A 26,641-nucleotide genomic window follows, 5' to 3' on the forward strand; every position below is an offset into this window, starting at 1 on the left:
TTCTCCAAACAGCTTTTGTGAGCCTAGTTATAGTCAATAAAGATGGGCCCCAGCTGCAAAGTACAGAATCCCAACTAAAGGCTAGATCTGAATCCAACTTCCCCAAAGTTCAGAGCCAGGGGTTCGGTTGGGGTCCATCTCCAGGTGGTTACATTTAGCAAAAACCCAACAACAAATGCAGCTTTTAACTGACCAACCATTTTTGCTCGTTGGAGGCTTTGCTCTCGCTCCTCCTCCCCCCAAAGCGCCTCGGCGAAAGGGCTCCTCCACTCCCCACCCAAGCCCCTGAAGATGGCCGCTAAACCCAGCGGCAAACCCCGGCTCCCTCCCCAACCCCACTCTCCCTCCCTCTCTGAAATCAAAGTCAAGCAGCAGCTACAGCAGCCGGGCAGGGGAGGGAGGCGGGGCGAATGGAACGCCCCTGCGCTAATTGGCAACACCGTGGGGCCAATGGGCGCGCGAGCCGGCTCCGGGCCCGTATTCCATTTCGGAATGTTGATACAGCGAGCGGGCCAATGGCGAGCGGGGACTGGTTCCCCGGCTCACACGAGCCTCGAGAGGGGGAGAGCGCGGGCTGGGGGGGCGTGGTCGGCGGGTGCAGAGACCAGGGGAGCTCGGTGTGCAGGGAGCGACCCGCAGACACCGGCTGGGCTGCAGCCTCCGCCCGCACGGCGCCCCCCACCTCCCCCTTGCCGGGAGGGGGCTCGGTCCCTCTCGCAGGGGTCATGGATCCCAAGCGCCTCCCCAAGAGAGCTGCCCCGGACAGCAGGATCTACTCCGCTCCGCCCGGCTTAACAGCGGCCGGGCCCTGCTGCCCCGACTGCAGCCCCCCGTCGGCCGCCCACCGCCACGGGCTGTACTGCGGGGTGATCCAGGCGTGCAAAGCCCCCACCTCCGCGCCCAGCAACGCCGTCTACACGGTGCTGGTGGAAGATGCCCTGCTGAGGCGGCGGCGGCGGAAAAGTAGCGAGGAGGCGGCGGTGGCCAACGGGCTCGAGGGGAAGAGCCCCGGCAAGGGCCGGGTGAAGCATTTGCAGAAGGTAACGGGAGGCCCGACCCGTTCCCGGAGCCCGCAAAGCGGCCGCGGAGCTGAGGGCTGCACTGGTGGGGTGGGTGTGTCCCGTGGCCTGCTACGGCTGCCTCTGGGGTGTGCATGTGCGCGGAGGCAGCTGCCTGTTGGGGGTGTCGCGCCTTGCAGGGGGCTTGCACGGGGCGGGGGGCTTCTCTTGGGGGCAACTGGGGCGGAGGGAGGGCGTTCATGGGGGGTTGCATGGGGCAGCTGGGCGGGGGAGTTCTCCGAGTGGGTTGCACGGAGGGACGTGTCGCTCCCCGGCGGGGGTGAGAGTCAGTTGAAGGCGCCGTTGCAATGTGGGGGGGTCAGTGGGGGCTCATGACAGCTCGGTCTTGCCCGGGTTTGCAAAGCCTCTTTCCCGCCCGCCCCGGAGGCCGGGCCGCTGCAGCGCGTTCTTGGACGGGCGGAGACGGGGGGCGGCTGCCGGCTTCGCGGTGCCGGGAAAGTTTCCCTCGCTAAAGATGGCGCCGCTCGGTAGAAGTGGCCGTGCGGAAAGTTTAGAGGGAAGCGGGCCTGGGCCGAGCGGGGCCGGCCCCCCACCCCCTAGCGGTCCGAGACGCCGACCACCGCCTCCGACCCCGTCAGCCAGGACGAACTCGAGGCATGGAACGGGCCTCAACACTCTTGCAGCGCGAGACAGCACAGCCGGGGGCGAGGATGGGGGGGGCGGCTGCACGGGCGGGTGGGGGAGGGACCGGCCAGGGAAATCGCTGGCTCCGGGGGGTGGGGCGTAGGTCATGGGGGAGGAGGGATCTTCCAGCCTCGCCGGGATCCTCCTAAGGCTCTGCAGATCCGCCCCGCCGCCCTGTCCTACAAGACCTCCCGGGCCGGGCCGTCGGTTCTGTGCAGGTCCCTGTTCGTGCCCCAGAGCTGGCCGGGCTGCAGAGATCCTGCAGGAGCTGGGTGGGTTGCTCTGACACAAGCGCTAGTAAACGCCAAGGGTATGTTTACACTCGAAACGCAGCGTAGCTGTCCTGCTTCAGTGTAGACACTGGCTGTGGCGCTGGGAGGGGGTTCCCCCTGGCTTTAGTTAATGCACCTTCCTGACCCTGAGAGGTGGTAGCCAGGCTGCTGGAACAGTTTTACTGCCCACTTACATCTCCCTCTCTCCCTCCCTGGTGGTAGACGGTGCAGTAGGACTAGTAACCGTCCTCATGAATATCTAACATGTTGACATGAGGGCATCATTCCTGGTTACTCCCAGTAGATAGGACAGAACGGCTAATAACTACATGAGGGTAAGGTTGGCTTAACTACATATCTTGGGTGTGAATTTTCACACCCCAGAGAGCCTTGTTTGCAGATGTACGTTCCCTGCTGTAAGAAGAAGATTATAACCACTTGTACTTTCCGTCAGCTGCACTTTTCTGGTTCTTACGTGTTAGTGAGCAGGCTGCTCAGACTTTAAGCCAAGCTCAAGGGAGCAGGAGGGGGAGATACGAATCACAACAAACTTCTCTGCGCTTTTGATACTAGCAAATTCTAGGATTTTTTTGTAAAAAGACAGCTTACTCGATGGGGCGTCTTCCCTTCCCCCCCCCAATCGCAAACATGTGCACTTGTTTTAATCAAGTGTGGGGATAGCTACTGTTAGAGGCTCAATCCCCCCCCCCCTTTTTTTCCAAAAGTAATGTTGCTGTTTCATGATGAAGCTCCAGGCCTAGAGTACAGTATGGCAACAATTACTGTATGTGGCAGGTAGTTCATTTTAGGAGTTGCATAAAAATGGCCACACTGGGTCAGACCAATGGTCTGTCTAACCCAGTGTCCCGACTTCCGATAATGGCGGGTGCCAGATGCTTCAGAGGGAATGAACGGAACAGGGCAGTTATCAAGTATCCCATCCCCTGTCCAGCCCCAGCTTCTGGCTATCAGGCTTAGGGATACCCAGAGCATGGGGTTGCATCCCTGACCATCCTGTCTAATAGCCCCCTGGTGGACCTATCCTCCATGAACTTACCTAATTCTTTTTTAACCCAGTTACACTTTTGGCCTTCACAACATCCCCTAGGAACAAGTTCCACAGGTTGGCTGTGTGTTGTGCGAAGAAATGCTTATGTTTGTTTTTAAACCTGCTGCTTATTCATTTCATTGGATTAACCCTGTTTCTTATTTACTCTTTCACCTAACACATTTTGCTATTCACTCTCGCCACACCATTCGTGATTTTATATACCTCTGTCCTATCCCACCTTAGTCTTCTTTTTTTTATTTTTAAGATGACTAGTCCTAGTCTTTTAAATCTTTCCTTGTATGGAAGCTGTTCCATACCCCCTAATGACATTTGTTGCTCTTCTCTGTACGTTTTCCAATTACAATAATTTTTTGAGAATACTGCAACCAGAATTACATGCAGTATTCAAGGGGTGGGCGTACCATGGATTTATATAGTGGCTTTGATATTTTCTGTCTTTCTATCTCTTTCCTAATGGTTCCTAGGATTCTGTTAGCTTCATTGACTGCTGCTGCATTTTGTCTAGATATTTTCAGAGAACTATCCACAATAACTCCAAGACCTGTTTCTTGAGTGGAAAAACATAATGCCAACTATACATACAAAATGATGGGATCTTGTTGCCAATGTGCATTACTTTTTCTGTCTACATTGAATTTGATCTGCCATTTTCTTGCCTAGTGATCCAGTTTTGTGAAGTCCCTTTATAACTCTTTGCGGTCGGTAATTTTGTTTTGTCTGCAAACTTTGCAACCTCACTGTTCATACCTTTTTTCAGGTGGCTTATGAATATATTGAACAACACTAGTGATAAAAGCCCAGTAGTTTTTGACGTAAGGTGTCTTTGAAAAAGACCGGGTCCAGTCACAATGATTATTGAAGCATAGTACCTAATACATTTGACCTCTCAAATTGGTAACTCCTTATTCCCACCACAGTTACTGTTTAAAATTGGCCTGATTCCTGTGCACATTTGTTCAGGAAGAGGGGGAGCAAATGCTGTTTTGGTCTCAGAAGGCCTGTAACAGAATGGGTTTGGGCAGAAATGTGCATGTTACAGGGGTGGGGACGCAAGTGGATATTAAACAGCAGTGGAATGCTGTGGAAGGTGTCAGGACAGAAATTTGGTTTTTTGTCGTTTTAAACCGGACATGACTAGATATGCTGCTGTTATTACTAGTGTTACAATAGTGCAAGTAAACAAAGAACGTCAATAGTGAATAGAATCGATAAGAGGATATTAGAAATACAGATACAGTAGTTACTTTCAGTCGTTTGTGACACTTCCTGTTTAAAAGGATCATTGACCATACCTGGCTCTCTGTGCAACTGGACCCCATTTTCTGTCTGTCTGGCCTTATCAAACAGATGCAGACTTCATGCATTGCTGGCTTTAATTGGATTCCATGTGGCTGGAAGAGGCCGTGATCAGCTCTGACCTCTCCAGAAGGTGGCACTGCAGTCAGTGGGAAGTGACAGTTCTTGGCAGTTCGAGAACACTAATGATCGGTAGCTTGGGTTCTCAGAGCACTGTTTGCTCAATAACCACCCCTCCCAAATCCTCAGTGGGTACTGAACAGTAGTCCCCTGCTCTCCACGCTGCCAGCTTGAGTGGCTAGGCAAAAAGGATGGGTGGGAACTGAATGTAAACGGTCATCTTTAAAACTGCCCCACTGTCCTTAGTGTAGACAGAGCCTCTGAGTTACTCTGCTATGGTTAGGAGTGGGGTGAGCTTGGCTTTTGGGGCTATATCTGAGGAATAAGCAGATGCATTCTGTTCTGTGTAGCTTCCTTTTGGGAGAGGTTAACTGTAGTTAAGATGCTGTGGAGTACGGTCTGTGCAGATGGAGTTCAGCCATAGGTTTCAAACCCTCCCTCCTATAGAGCGTGTTCTTGCTGAGAGCTGTGGCGAGTCTGCTTCCTCTAGCTATGGTCTAACTTTGCAACCATTACCCAGGGCAACGTGTGGGAGCCGTCCCATTGAAGTCAGTTGGACTGCTCCTGCGTGGAAGTGCTGCTTGGCATAAGTAAGCGTCGCACAATAGGGAGGAGGGGATAGGGCCTGCTACAGAAAAATGAAAGGGTTTTGCAGACATTTGCCATCAGTTTTAGCGCAAGTGGGAGGAGTGACTCGAGCTGCCTTGATTCACACCTGCTGTGTTTGTGTAAGATAACTTGAAGGGCCTGGGAGCCTGGCTGCTGCCCTGTTTGCAGAAACCAGACCTGGCTGATTCTTTGCAGACATGGAGGGCTTATGGTGAGATATGAAAGAGCCAGCAAAGTCCCTCTCCAGATGGGGGTTATGCAGCTGGTAATCCAGCATGTGCAAAAAATCACTTGTGGGTTTTTTTTTTGTATGTTATAGGCCAAAGGTGTAATTCTAGCCCTGGAGTGAAGTATTGACTTGCTGGCCCTGGGACCAAAGTTCTCTAGTTATATGCAGAACAGCAGGAGAGCAGATTTCTCTCCCCTCCTCCCCCGCCCCTCACCTCAGTTTGGATGGGGTGTCTGTGTGTGAAATGTGTGTCTGTCTTGGAGGGGGTGAGTTTGCAGGTGAGGGAAGGGGCTATTTGAAGCTGTTGCCTTTTCAGAAAGGGGAAAAATGGGGTCCGGCTGTTGCTAATGAAGCGGCTTTGTTCACCGCTGAACCTGCTGTGGGGTCCCTGACTTGCAGACTAACCTGGCTTCTCTTTAAATCCTAACGTGCTCTGCTTGAAACTGCATCCATCCTCCAAGGGTTTGGCTCAAGTTCTTATCCTGCCAGGGCTCCTGTGAGAGGAGCACCAGAGCAGTCTTTGCTCAGGGGTGATTCTGGATACAGGCTTCAAAGCTTGCTAGGGCTCGTTCAGGGTCCCTAGGATGACTGGGGTTATGCTGCATCGGACCCTTAAATCTTATAACCCCGACGCCCATGATAAGAGCTCTGTCCCTGTGTCATGTCTTGCAGAGCTGTAATGGCAACGTGCTGCCAGAAGAAGCTGAGCCGAGGGGCCTGACGGACACTCTGGTGCTGAATGGCAGGAAGGTGGATGAGCGGCAGGGCTTGCCTGCCATGGCCCACAGCCAGCTGGAGGGATCGAACAAGGAGGCAGCGCTGCGACTCCTCAGCGTGGGGCTGGAGCAGCGCCCCCTCCTGCATTCAGCCTACATCCCGGTGCCCAGGCAGAGGTAGGAGCTTTGCTGCTGGGGTGGGGAGGGGTGTGGGGGGTGAGAAGGTGAGTAATTTAGTGTCTTGTAGCCTCATGCAGGGGATAAGTGCGAGTCCTACTGCCTCCTATCAGAGTAGGGCTGGGCAAGGTGTATCCCTTGGGCTTTAGGGGGAGGGTGGTCTGGTGGGTAGAGGAGCATTCATTTCTTCCCTGCATCACAGCAGCCTTCCCTCCCAGAGGAGCTGGGGCAGCTCCACTTGGAGCTGCTAGGGCATGATGGGAGCTGCTCCTTCCCCTTGTGCTATTCTCAGCCCAGCCTGCAGGGAGAGCTCTCCCCTCCTGACCTCCCACGGGCTGCTTGTGCCTCAAGCAACGAGGGACCGAGTCTTTCTAATCCTACATTCTGTCACCAAGAGCCTCCATCTTCGTGTGATGCACCAAAACCAACGTATTCTGCCCACCCTGGCTGATTGTGCTGCCTGGGTAGGGAACTTGGCTGAATCCCACCTTGTTGCCTCCTCCTGTGCTAGAAGTGCTGGGATGTCTGCCCAACATGGCTTGGCTTGGGCAGTGGGGAAATCTTCCAGGAGAGTGTGAATTTAAAAATCCTACTGACAGATAGGTTCACTCTTGCAGGGGGAGAAAAAGCTAAGGTGCCAAGACCCTGCTGTATTGGATAGTGTGGCTGGGGAGAGCAGAACCTGCAGGGCAGATCCTCTCTTTGAGGGTTGGGGTTTTATTTACACAGGTTTGAACCATGGGAAGGTGTATCCCTAATGACCAGTCCTGGCTGGTTTGATGATTGTGCTGCATTGGGGAGCTCAGGATCCAAGCATGGGGAGGGTTGGCAGGTTCAGGAGGGAACCCTATCTGTTCCTCCTTAGCTAAATCGCTCTGTCTTGGGTCCTTGTATAGCCCGCCTGGCTGTGGTCCCTGAAACAGAGTTGCCATAGTGATAAAACTGGTGGACATGAATGGCCCCTCTCTCTGCCACATGGTGAAATGCTTGGACTTGCTGGTTTTTCTGTCCCTGTGGGGGACACCAGCTTCTCTGGAGAAAGCAACATTGGAATGTCTTGTGCCAGGGTTTGTGCTAGTTGTGCCTAGGATGGATTTTGTGCAGCCGGAGGTGGGAAAGTGGAAATGGGGGTGAGTGACGCCAGGAGAGGAGGCTGAAGCCAGTATGTTTCTGATCTGATTTGAGCAAAGTGGCAGATGTCATTCCTTGGGAAAAGGTAATTATTTTACCTGATGTGTCTACTGGCTTGGAAAGGGCAGGGCGCTTGGGTGCTGGCACAAACTGATCCACTAGTTATGGATCCTTACATTCAAGCACCGATATGGATCTAGTGCAGAGTGTGTCCCTTCTCATTCTGTCCCAGTCCTATCTGTAGGCAGCTACTCTATCACCTGGAGGCATTAGCCTGATGTGGACTTGCAAGCTAGTGATAGGGCTCCTAGCAGCGCTTGACTCTCTCTGAGTCAGGCATGCTGCATGTTGACATGCCACTTAACTCCACACAGCATCTGTGCTGGGGAAACACCAGACTAAAAATAAACCAAATTGTGAGGCAATTATATATTTATAATCTTCTTAGATTTCAGGATAGAAGCTCTCTGTTTGCCTTGTGCTCTGCCTGAGTTTAAAAAAGCAATGGAAGAGGAGGAATCCGCTTCCCTCCTTGAGCAGGGATCTGCTACTAGTTCTGTAAGGCAGATGCAGGCAGAGTGATGCCTAGTGGAGAAGACAGAATAAATGAGGAGATGTTGTTCTGGCCCAGAGAATCCGCAGTTGTAACTTATCAGAGTGGGGAAATTTAAAGGATTCAGGTCTGGATAACTTTCATCTAAGAATTTTAAAAGAAATGGCTGAGGAGCTTGCTGGGTCACTGATAACTTTTTAGGTTGTCCTCCCCCACCTCCTGTCCCCCCCTCTTCTTCAATAATTCTTGGAATTCTGGGGAATAATTAGTCCAACATGAGCTCCCAGCATGATGCTGTGGCCAAAAGAGCTAGTGAGATCCCTTGATGTATAAGCAGGGGGATATGGAGCAGTAGAGAGCTTATGCTACCTCTGTATCTGGAATGACCGTTGCTAGAATGCTGTGTCCAGTTCAAGAAGGATGTTGATAAATGTGAGAAGGTTCAAAGAAGAGCCACAAGAAAGATCAGAGGATTATTAGGCATTTTCCCCAATGAAACTGCAAGAGCTTAATCTATTTTGTTTAACAAAGAGAAGGTTAAGGGGGGGACTTGATCACAGTCTATAAGTACCTTCATGGGGGAACAAAAAATTGATAATGAGCTCTTCAGTCTAGCAGACAAAGGTTTAAAAAGATGCAGTGGCAGGTAATTGAAGCTGGACTGATTCAGCCAGGAAATAAGGCGTACATTTTTAAAAGATCTGCTCTGGTTCAAACAGGAATTAATTGAGGGAAGTTGGTTACACTAGATTATGCTATACAGGTGGTTAGACTGGATTATCACTGTGGTCCCTTCTAGCTTCATAATCTATGCGACTGAAGACTTTTAAACTACAGATGGTGTTGGAAGAAAGGGAAAACTCAGATTCATGATCATCTAGTTCAGGGGTAGGCAACCTATGGCACGCGTGCCAAAGGCGGCACGCAAGCTGATTTTCAGTGGCACTCACACTGCACAGGTCCTGGCCACCAGTCTGGGGGGCTCTGCATTTTAATTTAATTTTAAATGAAGCTTCTTAAACATTTTAAAAACCTTATTTACTTTACGTACAACAATAGTTTAGTTATATATTAGACTTATAGAAAGAGACCTAAAAACATTAAAATGTACGACTGGCACACAAAACCTTAAATTAGAGTGAATAAGTGAAGACTCAGCACAGCACTTCTGAAAGGTTGCCGACCCCTGAGCTAGTTTGATCTCCTGCATGGCACAGGTCACAGAACCTCACCCTCCCACTCCTATAGTAGGCCCATAATAGTAAGTCTAACTGAGTTACTGAAGTCCTCAAATTTTGATTTAAAGACTCGGAAGTTACAGAGAATCCACCATTTACTTTAGTTCAGACCATCAAGTGACCTGCGCCCCAGAGGAAGATTAAAAGTCCTCGGGATCTCTGCCAATATGACCTGGGGGGAAATTCCTTCCTGATCCCAAACATGGCAGTCAGTTAAACCCTGAGCATGTGGGCAAGACCCACCAGCCAGACACCCGGGGAAGAATTCTCCGTAGCGTAACAGCCCTTCCTATCTAGTGTTCTACTTTCAGCCATTGGAGATTTTCGCTAATAACAGTTGCAGATGGGCCGTATGCCATTATAGTTAATCTCATCATTCCATCCCCTCCATAAACTTATCAGGGTCAATCTTAAAACAAGTCAGTTAGGTCTTGTGCCCCCACTCCACTTGGAAGGCTGTTCCCAAAATTTTATTCCTCTGATGGCTAAACTTATTGATGGCCAGTTTATATCCATTTTTTTGTGCCAACATTGGCCCTTAACTTAAGTAATGCCTCTCCCTTTCTGGTGTTTATTCCTCTGATGTATTTATAGAGAGCAGTTGTATCCCCCCATAGCCTTCATTTTGTTAGGCTGCACAAGCCAAGCTCCAGGAGTCTCCTCTGATACTGTAGGTTCTCTATTCCTCTGATCATCCTAGTAGCCCTTCTCTGCACCATTCCAGTTTGAATTCATGTTTCTTAAACATGGGAGACCAGAATTGCACACAGTATTCCAGATGAGGTCTCACCGGTGCCTTGTATAATGGTAATAACACTTCCCTATCTCTACTGAAAATACCTCATCTGATGTATTCTAGGATTGCATTAGCCTTTTTCATGGCCACATTACATTGGCAGCTCATAGTCATCTGATCAACTAATATCCCCTGGTCTTTCTCCTCTGTCACTTCCAACTGGTAGATCCTCAGTCTGTAGCAAAAATTCTTGTTGTTAGTTCCTAAATTCATGACTTTGCACTATTAAATTTCATCCCATTTTTATTACTCCAGTTTTCAAGATCATGTAAATCTTGTATATTCTAGTCCTCCTCCATATTGGTAATACCTCCCACCTTTGTCATCCACAGATGTTATTAGCACGCTCCCAAGGTCATTAGTGAAAATGTTAAATAAGCTTGATCCCAAGATTTATTCTTGAGGAACTCCACTAGTAACATCCCTCCAGCCTGATAATTCACCTTTCAGTATGACCCGCTGTACTCTTCTCTTTAACCGATTCCTTCACCACCTTTCAATTTCATATTAATCCCTAACTTTTCCAGTTTAACTAATAACTTCCCATGCAGAACTGTATCAAATGCTTTACTGAAATTCAGGTAGATTAGATCTACTGCATTTTCTTTGTATAGGAAATCGGTTATCTTCTCAAAGAAAGGGGTCAGGTTGATCTGGTGTGATCTACCTTTTATAAAACAATGTTGTATTTTATCCCAGTTACCATTTATCTCTGGCCTTAACTCCTTATTTTCAAATTTGTTCTAGAACCTTGCATACAATTGAGGTAAAACTGACAGGCCTGCAGTTTCCCATATCACTTCTTTTCTTTAGCAAATATAGTACCTATATTTAAGATTCTCTCGTCAGAATGTAATTTCCTGAATTTATGGATTCATTAAAAATCCTTGTTTATTGGGCTTGCAATTTTATATGCCGTGTCCTTTAATGTTCTTGGATGGAGATTATCCAGCCCCTGATTTGGTGCCATTAAGCTGTTTGAGTTTGGCTTCCACCTCGAATGTGGTAATTTCTTCTTCCATATCCTTGTTCCTTGTAGCCCCCCATCACTGCCTCCAAGCTCCTAATTACTCTTTAAAAAAACAAAAAACACTCAAGGCAAGTATTCATTTAGGTGTAGGGGCCATGCCTAGATCATCTTTAATCTTCACCCCCTCCTCAGTTTTTAGCTGTCCCCCTTCTTTCCTTGTTTTCTTTTTATTTATATGGCTGAAGAACCTTTACCTACTGGTTTGAGTTTCCTTTGCACGGTCCAGCTCTGCTTGGCTGTTGGCAGTTCTTACTTTTCCCTGCACTTTTTGAACTCCCAGAGGTAGCTTTCCTTGCTGACCCATCCCATCTTCAATTCTGTGTAGGCTCTCTGCTGTTTCTTAACCTGTTTTGCAATGCTTGTTCATCCAGTTTGGTCTGCAACCCTTCTCTACACATTTCACGCCCCCACCCCCCTTTGCTCGGGGACGTAGGCTTCAGATGCTTTAAATCAAAAGTTGCAGAAACTAACGCCAAGCCTCCTGTACATTCAGATCCTTGAGTTCTTCAGTCCAGTCCACTTCCCTCATTCTGCTTCCTGGTTCCCTTTGTCTGTTATGAAGCAGGCTGACTTGGGGATGGTGTTTATTCTCTCTGAGGTGGCTGTGAATCCGTCCGTCTTGTTGAATTGGAATAGTGGTTTACCTCTGTGGGCATCCCTTAGGCGCAGGGGGTGAGCAGTAGCACATTTACTTAAAGAAGCATCAGTGAGGCCATATTGCTAAGGGGATGAGCTTTGGAGAGGTGTTCATTTAAAATAAGCCTTTTGGGTTTTTTTTAAGTTTGCCTGTCTCTTTCTGGATTCCGTGACATGGTGCCCCAGAGGCCTGTGCAAACGCACATAGGGAGACCAGTTCTTGCTGTGCTCACAGAACTGACTGCAGATGGGGAGCTCCAAAAGATTTTTGACTATCTCTAAACATTAAATTTAAAAAACGTTGCCTGATTCATAACGGGTGAGGTAGGTTCTACCTTGATCACAGAATTCACTATCAAGGAGGCCTGCTTCCAGCTAAGTTATTAATAAGACCATAGTTCCAGCTTCCTTGTGAATAGGCATCTACTGTTTGGGGTGCAAAGGGAGATGCCTAATCCGGGTGGCATCCTTGGTAAAATGTAGTATATGGAAGGGCACTTTGTCATCTCGTTGCCTTTCCTTATAGTTAAAGGCAACTAGCAGAGGGGGTCTTGGTGCACATAAGTAATAATTGTGATGTGTGCTATGTAATAAGAGGGAGCAGCCCTCCCGCCACCTGGGACTAACCTGTATTTTGTAATCCTGTAGAGGTCCATCATTTTGGATGAATACTTCAGTTTTCCTGTATGACAGCCTTGGATGGGTCTTGTGTGGGGATTGAACTCATTCCCTCTGCATCTAAAAACAGGAGCATCTGTTGCTTATGCTAAAAAGCCCAGGTCCATTAGCTTGGACGTAGTTGCAAACTCTCTTCTAGGCAGTTGAGCTGCTAGCTGGGGACAAATGGCCTGACCGTATGAGGGTGCCACCGAGGTAATACAGAGATACAGCATACCCAGGCCATCTCATAGGAAATGTGGAAGTGTTGGTCACATGAGTGCTTTCCAAGCCCTCTTCTTAGTAATTGTGTCTCCTGGTGTGACTGGGAAGTTGTGAGCCCGTCTATTGGAAATACTCATCATCAGCACCTTGCAGAGTCAGTTTGTTCCATGCGTCCTTCCCCTTCCCATCCGTCCTCCTAACTTTGTCTTTGTGAAGTTCAGTTTTACACTGGGCAGCTAGCACAGGGAGGATGCAGCTCACTGTGTTACAGCAGGCAGCGAGTGACTCGCTTGGGGCTGATTGCTCTTTGAGGGATAACTGCAAACGCCTCCGCTGCTGTTTGCCTCCCGCCATCTCTCCTCCCTTCCACTCTTAGTCTTGTCTTCTCTTCTCCCAGCCTTATACCAGGACGAGCTCTCCAGTCACTTCCAGGCGGTGCAGTTCCCAGACATGAGCCTGTATCTACCTCTTGGAGCTGTAGGCAGACAGGGTTTGTCTCTTTGCCCAGACTAAGGAATCAAAGGGGGTGTTCCTTCTACAGGTGATGCAGAGCAGGCAGGGAGAGCCTGGTTAGATTCCAAAAGAGAGTGCCCGTGTCCTAAAATACTGCCCTGATTCCCCTACCTTAGCGTGGATTTCTGCTGTAACTTGCCACGTTTCTGAGCACAGCAAAGTCCAGGTCTGACCATACAGCTCAGATCACTGCTGCTCTGGAAGTGAACTAACCTCAGTGGGAATTGGAAGTGCTCATGGCCACCTCTTGGGATCAGGCACTGGGTGCAGAGACCACTTCCAGGAGCTGCCTAGGTAGCTCCAGTGTGGAATGCTGTTGCTAGGGAGCAGTGTTTGGAAGAAGCACTCGGTAGAGAGAAGGGAGGAGCCCTATTCTGTAACTGGATCAGTATCCATAGCATGGCCCTATAGAAGCCAATCACGCTCCAGGGGGAATGGTCTCTGGAGCTGTCTAGTAGCATGTTACAAGTTCTGACACCAATCCAGAAATGGTGGTGATGGTGGCAAGGAGGAACTTTTTTTTTCTGGCAACAGCTGCTTGGCATGGACTGACGGGTCTTGGTTTTCAGAGTTTTATTTAGTTGACCCTTTAAAGAAGGGTTTGGCACCCTTGCCAGGAGTTCGGATAATAGCAGGCTTGGTGCTGTTAGATTGTAATGGGACCTGTCTCAGTTAGGCGTGGAAAATCCAGTTCATCTCCCTTTTTCCTCAAGTCTATTCCTATTGAGGGTTTTTTGATTTGTGTCCACACACACGCGCGCGCTGCAAGGGAACTAGCTGTCTGCTGAAGCATGCTATCTCTGTGTGTTTAATACAGGGTTAAGGGCATGAAAACACTCATCACCTGGAATAGGCTGCAATGGAGAAATCCTGGCCTGGATTTTTGTGCTGAACAGAAACTGCTGCTGGCTGTTTCCTGTTCCTTATGTGAATGGAATACACAGTGTTACAGTCAATACTTAATGCCGCTACTCTCCCCTGTGGCTGTGCCAAGTCACTTTGGGACTCTGGGAACAGTGGCTGATTTCACATACCTTGGGTACTGAAATAGCCATTTCAAGCGTCTCAAAATGGTGAGGTAAGGAAGGAGAGGCAGCCAGTGGACAATAGTGTGGATATTCTGAGTTAGCAGAAGCGTGGGAGAGAGAAGGCTTTGTGGCAGCATGTTCTGGCTTCCAGAACGTGCCCTCCGATGGTCAGATACTCTCCAAACAAACTGGGAGTACGGAGCGTGGACAAAGCAATTTGGTTATAAGGAAAAGAATCCTGCCCCCCTTTTCTACACCATTGTTTGAGAGGGGAGCTGTGACCTCTTACATGCAGGTGGGAGCACCCAGAGCCCATCCTTTGAGGAGTAGAGGAGGGTCCCTGTGACCGATACTATGAACTTTCTATCAAGGGACAAGGCAGTCAGCTATTGCATGTGACAGGTGCTCGGATACTACAGTGATGAGCCTGGTGTGAGGTCTGAACAGAATAGAACCGAGATCTCTCTCCCCACCCGAAAATGGGTAGTACAGCAAACTCCACCTTGCAAGAGGGAATATTACATCATCAACTTTTATGTAGAGCAGCTGATAGTATGAGTGATGTGTAAAGTGGCAAAGTGTGAGGAGAGTCGGATCACAACCAGCCTGGGTGGGAAGAGTGAGTTCTGATGGTCCAGACTAACTTGATTCCAGTTCATCTGAATACCTGGATCTGCTCCCCCTTGGTTTACAATTCTCTGTGCCACAAATGCCTCGGCCACAGGTGTATGTCTTCTGTGTCTACTGGAAAGGGATATGTCTGGCTGACCTTATTCCTCCTAGATACCCATGCAAGACTTACCCACAGGAATCTTTCTGTTCACTTCAGAAAGCCCTTTTCCCCCCTCTCGGGGGTAGATGCCAAATATTCAGCAGATCTATGTTCAGGGCATTTATGTAAGCCCCCATTTCTTGCAGCCCAGGAACATACGCATGGATGCTGCTACCTGGGGAAGGTGTCCTTTCACTACCAGATGTGGAAGAGCTGGGGTCCTCCTAGGTGGGAGGGCAGTGTGGGTGGGGATAGGCAGAGATTCAGCTCATATTGCCTCTGCAGAGCAATCCTCCTCTGGCTAGTTGTGGGATCAGACTCCATGCCCCCTCCTTCCAGTTCTCTGTCCAGAAGATGATGGGTTTGAGGCAGCGTCTTGTAGCAGGGAAGGTTGAAGAAGGGGGGATGCTTGTGGAGGGAGGCTGGGTTATTGCATCGAGGCTGGCAGCCTGCATGCTGACTCCTGGCCATTGGAGACATATCTCATCCAACTCCTAAAACTATAACACGTGTTTGGCTGGGCCCTGGGCCATTCTGGATGCCGGCACAGCAAGTGCAGAGGCTGCCATAGAGAAGGTGGCTTCCAGCTCAGCATCTTTGTGATAGCCCAAGGTGAGGGGTTCGAGTGATGGATACAACCTTGGTAGGATCCCTCCAGTACCTGCTGTTTCTCCTGGAGAACTTGCGCACTCTTTGCTCCTGTTCTCCTCTATCACATGCCTAGAATTTTTTCCTTTCCTCTCCTCTCCTGTTTCCGTCATGGGGGCCCATCATACTCCCTTGCTTCAGTTTTTCCCCAACAGGGGTTGAGATCAGGATTTCCCCTGCCTTCCCCACCGTGCTCTCTTTGACTAAAACCACCTAGCAGAGCTCCAGGTTAGGGACCCCACCCCTTTTTCTGCCCTCTTTCCTTCCCCACCATGCTACGATGAAAGTGCTAGTTTGGTTGCAGTTCTGGTGCCTGTTGCAGGGAAGAGCTGGGAGGAGGAGCTCTGAGTGTTGGGGGGAAGAAGGCAGAAGGCAGTGGAGTTTGGCACATGTGCTGTGTGTGTTTCCTTCCTGGAAAACAAGGGAGGGTGTTTTTTTTTGTTTTTTTTTTCCCCAGGCCAGAGGTTTGGGAGCTGATTGAAAAATGGTTCCTGCTGTTACCAGCCTTTTGCAGGAAGTTGTTTCCCGTCTCGGGCACTCTGCGTTCCTAGAGTGCAGCATGTGCACACAGGCATGCCCCTGTAGGACACACTGTGCCAGTCCTCTTTTTGCACAATGGCCGCGTGTGTTGGGTGTCTCTGAACTTAATCATACCATGTTGTGTCTGTGGGAAGTGTGCAGAGGGGGTGGAGAAGGAGAATAGTCTAATGAGGGCCTGTTAAGGAATCGCTCTAGTAGTAAACAGCTTTGGTTGGCCTTGTGCCCACTTGGCTCCTCCCGGCCTTGCATGCTGTCCATCCCTGTTTTTCCAGCCCAGCTGTTTAGCTGAGCAGACTGCCCAGGCCCAGAACTTTGCTCATGTGTGTTCTCACCCATGCATGCAAGGGAGAGCTCCTCAGACCCGTCTCAAGGCGGTATATGCATCTGGAGTGTGATGGGAAGAGGCAGGATTTTGCTCTGTTTATACAAATGCACATGTGGTGGTAGAAAGCTGTCAGCAGCCTTCACAATGACCAGAGGTGGGATGTTCTAGCCACTTGGGATTTGCAGCTGCACATCTTGGAATCTAGACCAATCCAGACTCTTCCCCATCTGTAAACATTGGCGGCTGCTGCTGCTGTTTAAAGGGCCTGATCCTTTTCCAGTTCTGGAAGCTGAGTGGTGACGGTCCCTGTTCCAAGACGTTCTGCACTTATTACTCCTGGAAAGAAAGTGAAAGAGGTGCTGGACTGTTACTTAACAGCTAGGATTCATCACCAGAGCCCAGTGCTATATATTTAAAAAATGCTTTCACTGCATCCAGGGGAGAGTGACTCCCAAGTATATTCGCAAGAGCAAAAGCAGAGACACCCACCCTTGCAGTCCATGCAGGAAGCTTGCCAGAATCCTGTGGCAGTGTTTAATCTGTAGATAGTTACAGAAATGTGCCTGGATTGTCAGTTTATATTGCTCCCCAGTGGGATTTATAATAAATGAAGCTGTTTGTTGTTTATAGATGCATAGCTTCCTAGCAGAGATTCTTGAGGTGTCTTGCTTTATCTTCCCTTGTTCTCTTTGGATACCCTTTTTCTTTGCTCTCTTCTTCCTTGGTGCCCCTCATCTGTCGTTCCCACTGCCGGTGCTCTAGGATCTGCAGGCCGCTGGGTCTCCCCTTGCTGTCTGGGTATCTGAAGCATGGGTGTCCTTCCAGTTGCCCAGCTGTTCCTCCTTCTTTGTCGTCAGTGTAGATGTGGGGCCACAAGTCCCAAAATGCCTTGGAGTGTGTCTTAGGAGCAAGGTGTTTGCTGGAGCCTAGGCACTGCCTCAGACTGGTGCTAAGGATTGGATGTTTGGGTACTAAAGGTGAGATGTGGAAGGGGTGCTGGATGATGGACTTCAGGAAGGCTTGTGTTTAATCCAGGTAGCGCCTTGCTCCCTCGAGTGAGTGTTGAGGGATGGCTGAACCGATTGCCTAGGCTATGATTGCACCAGCTGTTGTCACTGTTCCATCTTGGTGGTGAACATGTCCCGGCAGCTTGCGAAGTGGCTACGTCTCAGAGGAAGTCACAAGGCTGATTTGTTTTGTATGACACCACGTCAGTCTCGTCGGGGCTTTGCCTTTGGGGCATCCCCTCTGCTCTGTAGCTCCATTCTGCTTGGAGCTGCTCTATCTGCAGATGCTCTTCTGTGGCGTCGCCGTTGTGCGCTTCTGAAGTGGGAAGGCAGGCTGGTGGGTAGTAGGGTGTGTGTGTGTGTGTGTAGGTGTGCATGAGTCAGGTGGGAATGGAGGGCAGGGAGGCTGTTGCGTTTCCAGGGCTGTTATTTCATGCAGTGGCCCCCTTTTCTGCTGTCCTAATCCTGAGTTATTGCTTTGCAAAAGACTTTCTCTCCTTCGGAGCGCTTGGTCTTGGCTGTTGCTTTCTTCCAGCTGGGATTTTCCAGGCCATTGGAGCAGTAATGTGTTGGGGCTGAGGGTGGGTGGGAAGTTTACTGGAGACACAGAAGCGCTGATGAGGTGGTAGCTGTAGCTTAGCTTGGGCATCTGCCCTCTGGGGCCATGGTGATTTCAGCCCAGCCCATGGGTAGAGCCTGAGCGCCTCCCCTGCCACAGGGTAGATCGGAAAAGGAGTACCTGGTCCTCCTGATCCCTGGAAGGCACAGCAGCTGGATGGCTTTGTCCCTGACTCTCTGGGGGGAGCAATCTTGGAGCAACATTCTGAGCTCTGTTCAAAGCTGGTCCATCTCTACTGACTACGGTAAGGGCTGTCCTTGAACTAGAAAGCGTCCTCCCTCCCAGCTTGGTGGCTCTCATCAGCCATACCATGTTTCCACGAACCCTTCGCACGCTTCACTGCTGGAACCTGGGCCTCCTCACATGCAGCATCTTACTCTCAAGGTCAGGGGTCGGCAACCTATGGCACATGAGCCAATTTTTAATGGCACGTGGCTGCCTGCTGGGACTCCGCATGTCATTAAAAATCCTGCCGACGCGGTAAGCCGTGGAGTCCGCGGTCTCGGGCTGGAGTGCTGGCCCGAGCGCAGCAAGCCGATGCCACCTCCCCTGCCTTTCACTAGAGACCTGCTGCCGCGCGCTCTGGGGGCTGGGGCTAGGCACTCCCGTGGGGCAGCGTTTGGCTCCGTGGGGAGGGAAAGATGCTCCCCGCTCATCCGGAGCTCTGCTGCCGTGCGCACAGTGCTCTGAGGGGCGGGGCGGAGCAGGGCTCCGGATGAGGGAGGAGCCTCATGGTAAGGGGGCTGGCTCCGGGGGAGGGGTGGGGGCAGTCAAGGGACAGGGAGTAGGGGGGTTGGATGGGGGATGGGAGTCCCGGGGTCTGTTTGGGGGGTGGATAGGGGTCAGGGCAGTCAGGGGATAGGGAGCAAAGAGGGTTCTGGGGGAGCAGTTAGGGTGGGGGGGTCTCTATAGGGATTGGTCAGGAGACAAGGAGCTGTGGGGGTTGGATGAGTTGGGAGTTCTGGGGGGGCTGTCAGGAGGTAGGGGTGTGGAGAGGGGTTGGGGCAGGCAGGGAGCGGTGCGAGGGGAGTTGTATGGGTCCAGAGTTCTGGGGATCCTGTCAGGGGGTGGGGAGCGGTTAGATAGGCATGGGAGTCCAGGGGGTCTGTCTGGGTGTGGGGGTGTGGATTAGGGTTGGGGCAGTCAAGGGACAGGTAGGGGCTAGAGTCCTAGGGGGGCAGTCAGGAGATAAGGGGCAGGGAGGCTTAGGTAGGAGGTGGGGTCCCAGGAGGGGGTAGTCAGGACAAGGAGCGAGGTGGGTTAGGGGTTCTGGGGGGGGGCAGTCACCCAGCCCTCTGCCCTGAGCCCTGACCCCTCCCCCAAACACCCCCAGGCCCCTGCCGTGAGCCCTGTACCACCAAGCTCTCTGACTCCTTCACCCCTCCATGACTCCAGCCCTGACTGGCAATCCCACACATCCCCAGCCCCCCTACCCTGACTCTTGCACCCCCACATCCCCAGCCCCCCCCCATCCCATGCACCCTGCACATCTCCACCTGCACCCTGAGCACCAAACGGGAGCCCCTGCACCCTCACTCACATTCCCACCTGCACCCCTCACACCACATTGGAGTTGCCCAGGTAAGTGTGCCCACACCCAAACCTCCTGCCCCAATCCTGAGCCCCCTCCCTCATTCTAGCTCCTGGGCAGACCCTTCACCCCCAGCCCTGTGCTTGGTCCACTCCAACTCTCAGCTCAGTGCAGAGAGAGGAAGGGAATGGGCCAGAACCAGGGAGAAGGTAGGTACCCACTGTATGCGGGCAGGGCCGGGACCCCAGACCGGCACCGGGCTGAGTAGGTCTGGCAGCCGGGATCCTAGCTGGCAGGAGCCGGAGGATGGAACCCTTGAGCGGCAGCCTCCCTGCCCCTTATCTTCTGAGCCGCTTAGCCCACTGCCAGTCTGGGGTCCTGGCTGCAGGCCACGCACAGCCCGCTACTGGTCTGGGGTTCTGGCTGTCAGACCCTTCCCAGCTGGGGTCCCGGCTGCAGGCCCCACTCAGCCCACTGCCAGCCTAGGTGAACAGAACCCCAGACCAGCAGCGGGCTGAGTGGGACGGTGGCGTAAGATCAACATTTTAATTTAATTTTAAATGAAGCTTCTTAAACATTTTGAAAACCTTGTTTATTTTACAATACAACACTAGTTTAGTTATATAATATATAGACTTGTAGAGAGGGACCTTCTAAAAACATTAAAATGTATGACCGGCACGCGAAACCTTAAATTAGAGTGAATAAATGAAGACTCGGCACAGCACTTCTGAAAGGTTGCTGACCTCTGCTTTAGCTCCTCGCTCAACTGCCACCCTGAGTCTCCTCCTGTCGTTCATGGTATCAAATCCATTGTCTACCACATCCCGTCCTAGCTAGAGGCATAGGCAGCCTCCTGTCTGAGCTGCCTAAGCGTTACCATTTTAACCCTGCGCTCCTAAAGAAATGCTCCTCAGGACTTTAAACCTGAAATGTGACCATGGCTCTGATCTACTCCATGTGGCTGGGGAATGGCCCCTGCACATGTAACAGTTCCTTTTAAATCAATTGCTCTGTTCCCTTTAAATATTTCTGGTTTGGGCAGGGCAAACAATCTGAGCGGTCTAATAGCCACTGGCTCCTCCCCTTTTCTTCAGAAGCAGAATCCAGCCAGCAGAGGGCACTCACATGAGCTAACGAGTCTTATTTCCATTACTGCCATGAGTGGTGAGGTTGTTCGTAAAGACCTAAACATTACCGGGCCGTGTTAGAGTGGCCAGCTGGACAGCCCGATCGGAAAGGGGACCTGACACTATTCGGTCACTGGAGGCGGGAAGGCGCTGGGCCATCACCCACACCAGCTCCTACTCAGCTGGGACTGCCTCCTACCTGGCACAGGCAGCTGCAGCTCCCAGCCCTGGCTCCGCAGGCGAGTCCCTCCTGACCCAGGTCGGGGGGATGGGAGGGGAAAAAGCAGTGAGCGATGGGGGGAGAAGGGGAAAAGAGGAGTGGGCAGGGGTGAGGCCTTGGGGAAGAGGTTGGGTAGGGGAGGTTCCCGCACTCCTGCTGGGGTGTCCATTTTTTAAATATTACCAAGCTGGCAACCCTCCTTGCCATGGTGGTTTCATGTGTTATTGTTTTAAGAGGTAAAATTGTGTGAGTGTCTGGGCACAAACTTGCCCTGATTTAAATGACATCAGTGCAAGCCCCTCATTTCTGTTCAGCTGAAACCTGTTCCTATCAACTTAGGCTAAACTGCAATAAACCCAGTTTAAACCAAAATATGTATGTCCACAGTGTCTCTGGCACTAGCTTGAACTGAATCAATTTAACATCACATCTTCAGTTAAACTGATGCAACCTTTTGTGGAGACTCTGACGGAAATGATCCATTTGTTGGCCGAGCGGTTTTTATTGCACTAGTGGCCCCAACTGAGATCAGAACTCCGTTGTGCTAGGCACTGTACAAACACCTAGTAAGAGTTCGAACAAAGGATGAGGGGGATGGGGAAATGGAGAGCAAAGTGACTTGCCCAAGGCCGTACAGCAGGTCAGTGACAGGAATAGAACCCAGTCTCCTGACCCTCAGTCCCGTGCTCCATCTATTAGACTGCACTTCCTTTCAGGCTGTACTGTTGTGCTGTTATCAAAGGAGCTGTAATTTTTTTTTTTTTTTTGGTGCTGATTTGCTGGAAGTGCTGCCGTGCCCAGATGTGTGGCTCCTGGCGAAGAAGTGGATTTTTGCCCTCGGCACCATGTAGCGGTTGGCTTCTGCTGCTGTGAGACGTAGGGTGGCGTTCTCTTCATTGGGACTTCAACGCTTCCGATGCAGCCCTACTGATCACGACATAGCTTAGCGCTTGGGTTGCTCATATGGCTGCACCTCCTGTCTCAGAGAGGGGTTTGGAGTGGGGACGAGTTAAATCTCTCCTCCTACCCCATCTTTCTCCACCCCCTACTTGTCTTCTGCTGGGCCAGTCTGACAGAGGCACCCTGAAAAGTTGGGGAGGGCCGTACAGAGCAGTGCGGGGGCGAGAGCCTTGGGAGGGAGGCGGTCGAGAGCACATCTGGCCTTTGGTGGGGTGAGGAGCCAGGAGCAGCCTTGCCAGGGCAGAGATCTCCAGCTCATCAGCGACTCCAGCCTTGGCTTGCTGGTTCTTCCTAGGCTGGCACCCCCAGGCTCTTGCAGCTGAGCCTGCTGACTGCTTCCCTCATGGGCTGGACAGCAAGCTCCGTGTTGCTGGGCCTTTGTTCCCGCTCCGGCTTTCGGGCCATGTTCTCTCGTGCACTCTCCCTGGGCTGGAGCTGCAGCTGCTGAGTTGACTAATTCTGGCTCCACGACCTCTGGGCCAAGAGCAGCCACAGGAAGAGGAGGAGGAGTCTGGGGTGGGGGTGGGGGTGGCTAGCAAGGGGCTGGACCGGGGGCGGGCATCCTTGCACTAAGCTGCCAAACCAGTTGGCAACTGCTGTCCCATTGGCTCTTCTGTTGCCATGGAGATGGTGATTGGCCATGTGTTTGAGAGGGAGGGGCCTGCCTTAATTGCAATTGTTTGTTTATATTTGGAAAAAAAAAAAAAAACCCTCAAGCTCTGTGCACCATATGCTCTCTGATAACCGGCTGCTTGAGGCCTGCGGTTTGTGTGAATAAAGCTTGTTGCTTCCCTCCCTCCCCAGCCAGAACAAGTGCAGCAGCGTTTCCGAGAAGGCCAATAATTCAATTTGGCCCCAAATACAGATCTAGTCACCAACTGTGATCTGGCCCCCTCGGCATGGATCTTTATGTAGACGTATATATATCGTTTTAGTCCAGCAGGGGGGTGAGGAGGAGTTGTTTTTTAAAGAAATAACTGTTCCGCTGTGCTGTTTGTAACCCAAACACTGCGGCACCCAGTGCCTGATAGAGAAACTGGCTGTAACCAAAACTTGTCATTATTGTTGGCGTTGAAAGAGTTGCAGGAGGGATTGGGGTGGAGGGAACAAACAGCATAACTACTGAAAAGTTGACCTTTTCTGAGAGAATTTTTTCCCCACTTCCTGATCTGTGGGGTTGTTGAGAAAAGAAGGAAGGAGACTGCTTGTTTCCTATGCATACTTCAAAATGGCACGGTCCCTTCGTGGGGGTGACCTGCAAGGGAGTTTTTAGCGTTTGGATTTTTCCCTTTCTGTGATGGCTAATGAAGGGTGTATTGTGAGCATGAGGATTGTCAGATCTGCCCATTCCTGGCTCTACTGCGGGACCTCTTCATGGTTTTGCCCATGGCCTCGTCGGTTTTCTGTGAAACCTGGGGTGTTGAATCTTTAACACAGACATCCTTTCTCCCACATGTTTATTAATAGCTGTAAACAAAAATAGAGTCTTTAGGCTAAGCACCTAAGTTGAGTATGTTACACTGGGTTTAACTCCTCTGACTAGCTGTAGAGAGCAGAAGGGCTTTCCAGTTTCTTGGAATGACAGTGGTTCGCAGACTTTAGGGCCAGAAAAAGAGCTACTTTGATCGTCGATTTCCAAGCCTTTATTGATTCATTTACCACTATCTTCAAAAAAAAAGTTCGAAGCATGCATATTTCTCCTTTTTGTGCCCATTTATTTTAAGCCTTAATTTATATAATTTTAGTATTTCTGGACTCCATAGTAAAACAAATTCCTAAGGAAGCCTAACAGGTTAGATTATAGCATCCTTTTTAAACATCTTGGCTTTAGACAACACATCAAAAAACAGAATGAAACCGCTCTGCTTATTTCTTTTGAGCTACTCAGATTGCAAGAAACAATTCACCTATGTCATGATGTCTCGTAATCTGTTGGTGCATGCTGCTGAGCTATGCTCCGTGGCTTGACTAGTTAATTTTGTTTGATTTTTAATTTTGCCGTTGCTGCTCATTCTTATCTGAACTAGTCACGCTCGACATGAGCCAAAGGGCGCTTTGCTGCTTTTCTTACAAAACTTGCATCTGAAAAGGCTGGGTGTTTTCAGAACAAACACGGGAAAACAAGTGCCGTTCTGCAGAAGGTATGTGTAACGGGGGGGGGGGGGGGGTCAAGGAAGTGGGTGAATCTTGGCTTGAAAGTAGGGACTTCATCAGGCAGCTTCTTGCTCCTTAACAGTTCCAGACCCTGGATACTCCAGTGCCTGGCAAACTGAACCATGGCTTCCCCTGCTGGGAGGAGGCCTAAATAGCAACCAGCCGGCTGCTCCACAGTTAGAGAGCCAGGAAGCTCTTATCCAGTGGACCCGACTGGCCACCCTCGTCCCCTACAATTTCCATGCAAAGCCAAGAGGGAACTCTCCATGCTCCTTGCAGGGTCTAGGCTGCAGCCTCTGCAGACCTGGGAGTGCAGAGGGAGTTCCTGGATGAGAGGAACTGTGTTGGTATGATTCGGAACGTCACCATTTCGCTTCAGTGGTTGGAGCGGTGTGACTTGGTGCCAACTGTAGCCAGCTGTGCCCTGCTTGAGAGTACAGCGCAGCCACATTGCATAGCACACTGCTAACTCAAATTACTGTGCCAGCCTGGTGCCAGAGTGTGTGTACCCCCTCCTGGCTGAAAACAGGAAAGGGAGCAGTTTACAGCTCAGGGACTTTCTGATGCACTGCAGCACATATGACAGCTGTTGGTTTCAAACCAAAATCTTATCTCCCCTTCTCCCTCCCCCCCCCCCCCCCTTTTTTTTTTTTTTTTTTTGGCATACCTGATCTAGACTGACCTGCGTAACACAGGCCAGAGAACTTTACCCATTGATTCTTATGTGGAGCCCAACAACTTGTGGTTGAACTAAAACATCTACTTCTCAAACCCTCAGAAGATCTGAATTTTAATTTTTTTTAAGGCAATTCCTCCCCCCCCCCCCCCCACTATATTATTAGCACTCCCTGGATGCATGAGTCTAATCTCTCCCCACGCAGCTCACTTTTAAACTTCAAGACTTCGGATCTGCTTTTGCATAACCTCCCCCACTGTCTCACTTCTTTCTCTGTCTGCTGAACACCCACCAGCTCTGCTTCTGAGAGTAGAATTTCATGCACCTTCTCCCTCAAGGGGCATTGCTTCAAGAAATAAACTAAATCCAGTTGTCCTCAGGCTTTTATATTCTGGTTGTTGGAGCTGCACCCTTCCTTCCATGCTGTAGCCCATGTCTGAAATCTTAGAGCTAATGAGAAACACGCATTATTCTTGCAGTGGTATTCTAGGGACTTTTCAGACTTGGTTACTGTTTAATCGTGGCCGTGCAGGTATCCAATCCACTTCACCCCAAAGCACTTCACATGCTGACATGACTGTTGAAATGCAGCCGTCTCTGGGGTGCAGCCAGTGAACGCATCAGTGCAGAAGAGTGTTTTTATTATTATTTTTTACCAAAGACTCTGTCTGCCTTTAATTTTCAGTCTTTTTCTGGCTTCAGACAGTCCTAGTCATAAGTAAATTACTTGTAGGATATGGCTCATAGAAAGGGAGAATCTGAATGAGCAGGATGCTGTGTTTAGGGATGCTGAAATGGTTGAGTGCACTGAACTGCGAGTTCTTCAGTGGAGAGAGAAGGGCTTACCCACCACTGAAGTGCAGCCACCTCTGATGTGAACTATAGTAACAGTTCAACAGCACCCAGCGTCACTAAGACATAGTAAAGGCAGATGCTGAATCTGTTGACACTGCAGGGGGATTGTGATTGCTAGAGTTGGAATGGTGCAGAGGGGTGTCCTTTGGACCTCATATGGCCACAAATGCTCAGGACTTTGTTTTTTAAGTCTCAGCTGAAAGAGGGTTCTGCTGTTGGTGCAATACCAACTATAATTGAAGAGTGTCTCCTACTGAGTCACCCACATTATTTCTTCTGGTGTGTGCAGGTAGGTTGGCCCTCCTAGTACTGCACCAGGCATATGCTGCTTAGCTTGAGATGCCTACCAGGAAACCACTGGCTGTTGTATATTTGATTAAAATGGTCTCTAGTTTATTTTTGGACTGGCTAAGATTGACCTCTGAGTAGACTCTCTGTATATAGTTGTATCCCTTTGCCCCAGCCAGTAACTGTGAGCTGGGCTCGAAACAGCTAATCACGAGTGAGTGGTATCTTCCTACGCTTGTTCCGTTTAGCCAAAGATATGCGATGGAGCTCTATCATGCAGACTTTTCTCTCCCCCGCCAAGCTCCCTGCAGCTGCAGCACCACCATCCAACTGCTCCCCAATCCAGTCAGTAGCATTGCACAATTCTGTGGTTAAACCATTAATCCTGTTCCAACATGATGCTCTGTCTGGTCAGATTCTCCCCTCTAATGGCCTGCACATCTGCTTGGTGAATGTGGGGCACTGGGAACGTGAGCGCAGAGCGCTGGCTTTGGGACTCTCAATGCGATGCTTGTGTTTTCCCAACAGAGTTCCAGAGAGGCTGTAAATCTCTTCCCAGGCCTCTCCCATCCTCCTTGCTGTTGGCTGAGGTGACGGTGGAAAGAGAGAGGCTAGAACTAACAGAAGATGCTCTTTGCTCTTGGCACTAGGGAGGTTTGAATAGAATCTCTCCTACCCAAGAGTTCCAAGGTGCTTCCCAGGCGTTGGTATCCAGGCCTTGCTCGTGTGGAAACCCACTGATGGATGGTGGGATGGGGAGTCACATGAATGGGGGCTGCCATGATCCTGAGAGCTGAGTTGTATCATTTCTCATGACCTGATGGCATGGATTTGAGATCAGATTCCCAGCTGGCCTGCTGGGGACAGCAGCACAAATGTTCCGTGCTTACATATGAGGATAACAGGCAGCGGGTG

General features: G+C 50.4%; 1 protein-coding gene across 10 annotated transcripts in view; it reads left to right on the top strand.

The window, feature by feature from the left end:
* The first annotated feature begins 549 nt into the window (after nucleotides 1-549).
* SLC2A4RG (SLC2A4 regulator) overlaps nucleotides 550-26,641 on the top strand; it is a 42,736-nt gene continuing 16,644 nt past the window's right edge. For 6 of the 10 annotated variants that reach the window (XM_032766450.2, XM_032766449.2, XM_032766452.2 and 3 more), the window contains exons 1-2: nucleotides 551-1,040; nucleotides 5,974-6,194. In XM_032766450.2, coding sequence (XP_032622341.1) covers nucleotides 726-1,040; nucleotides 5,974-6,194 — 536 coding nt within the window. In that variant the 5' untranslated portion in view covers nucleotides 551-725. Of the gene's footprint in view, nucleotides 1,041-1,866; nucleotides 1,976-5,248; nucleotides 5,284-5,973; nucleotides 6,195-26,641 lie in introns of those variants that run through there. The other 4 variants (XM_032766447.2, XM_075072181.1, XM_032766453.2 and 1 more) reach the window with 4 other exon arrangements.

Source organism: Chelonoidis abingdonii, chromosome 14, assembly GCF_003597395.2.
Source record: "Chelonoidis abingdonii isolate Lonesome George chromosome 14, CheloAbing_2.0, whole genome shotgun sequence".
Taxonomy (NCBI): domain Eukaryota; kingdom Metazoa; phylum Chordata; order Testudines; family Testudinidae; genus Chelonoidis; species Chelonoidis abingdonii.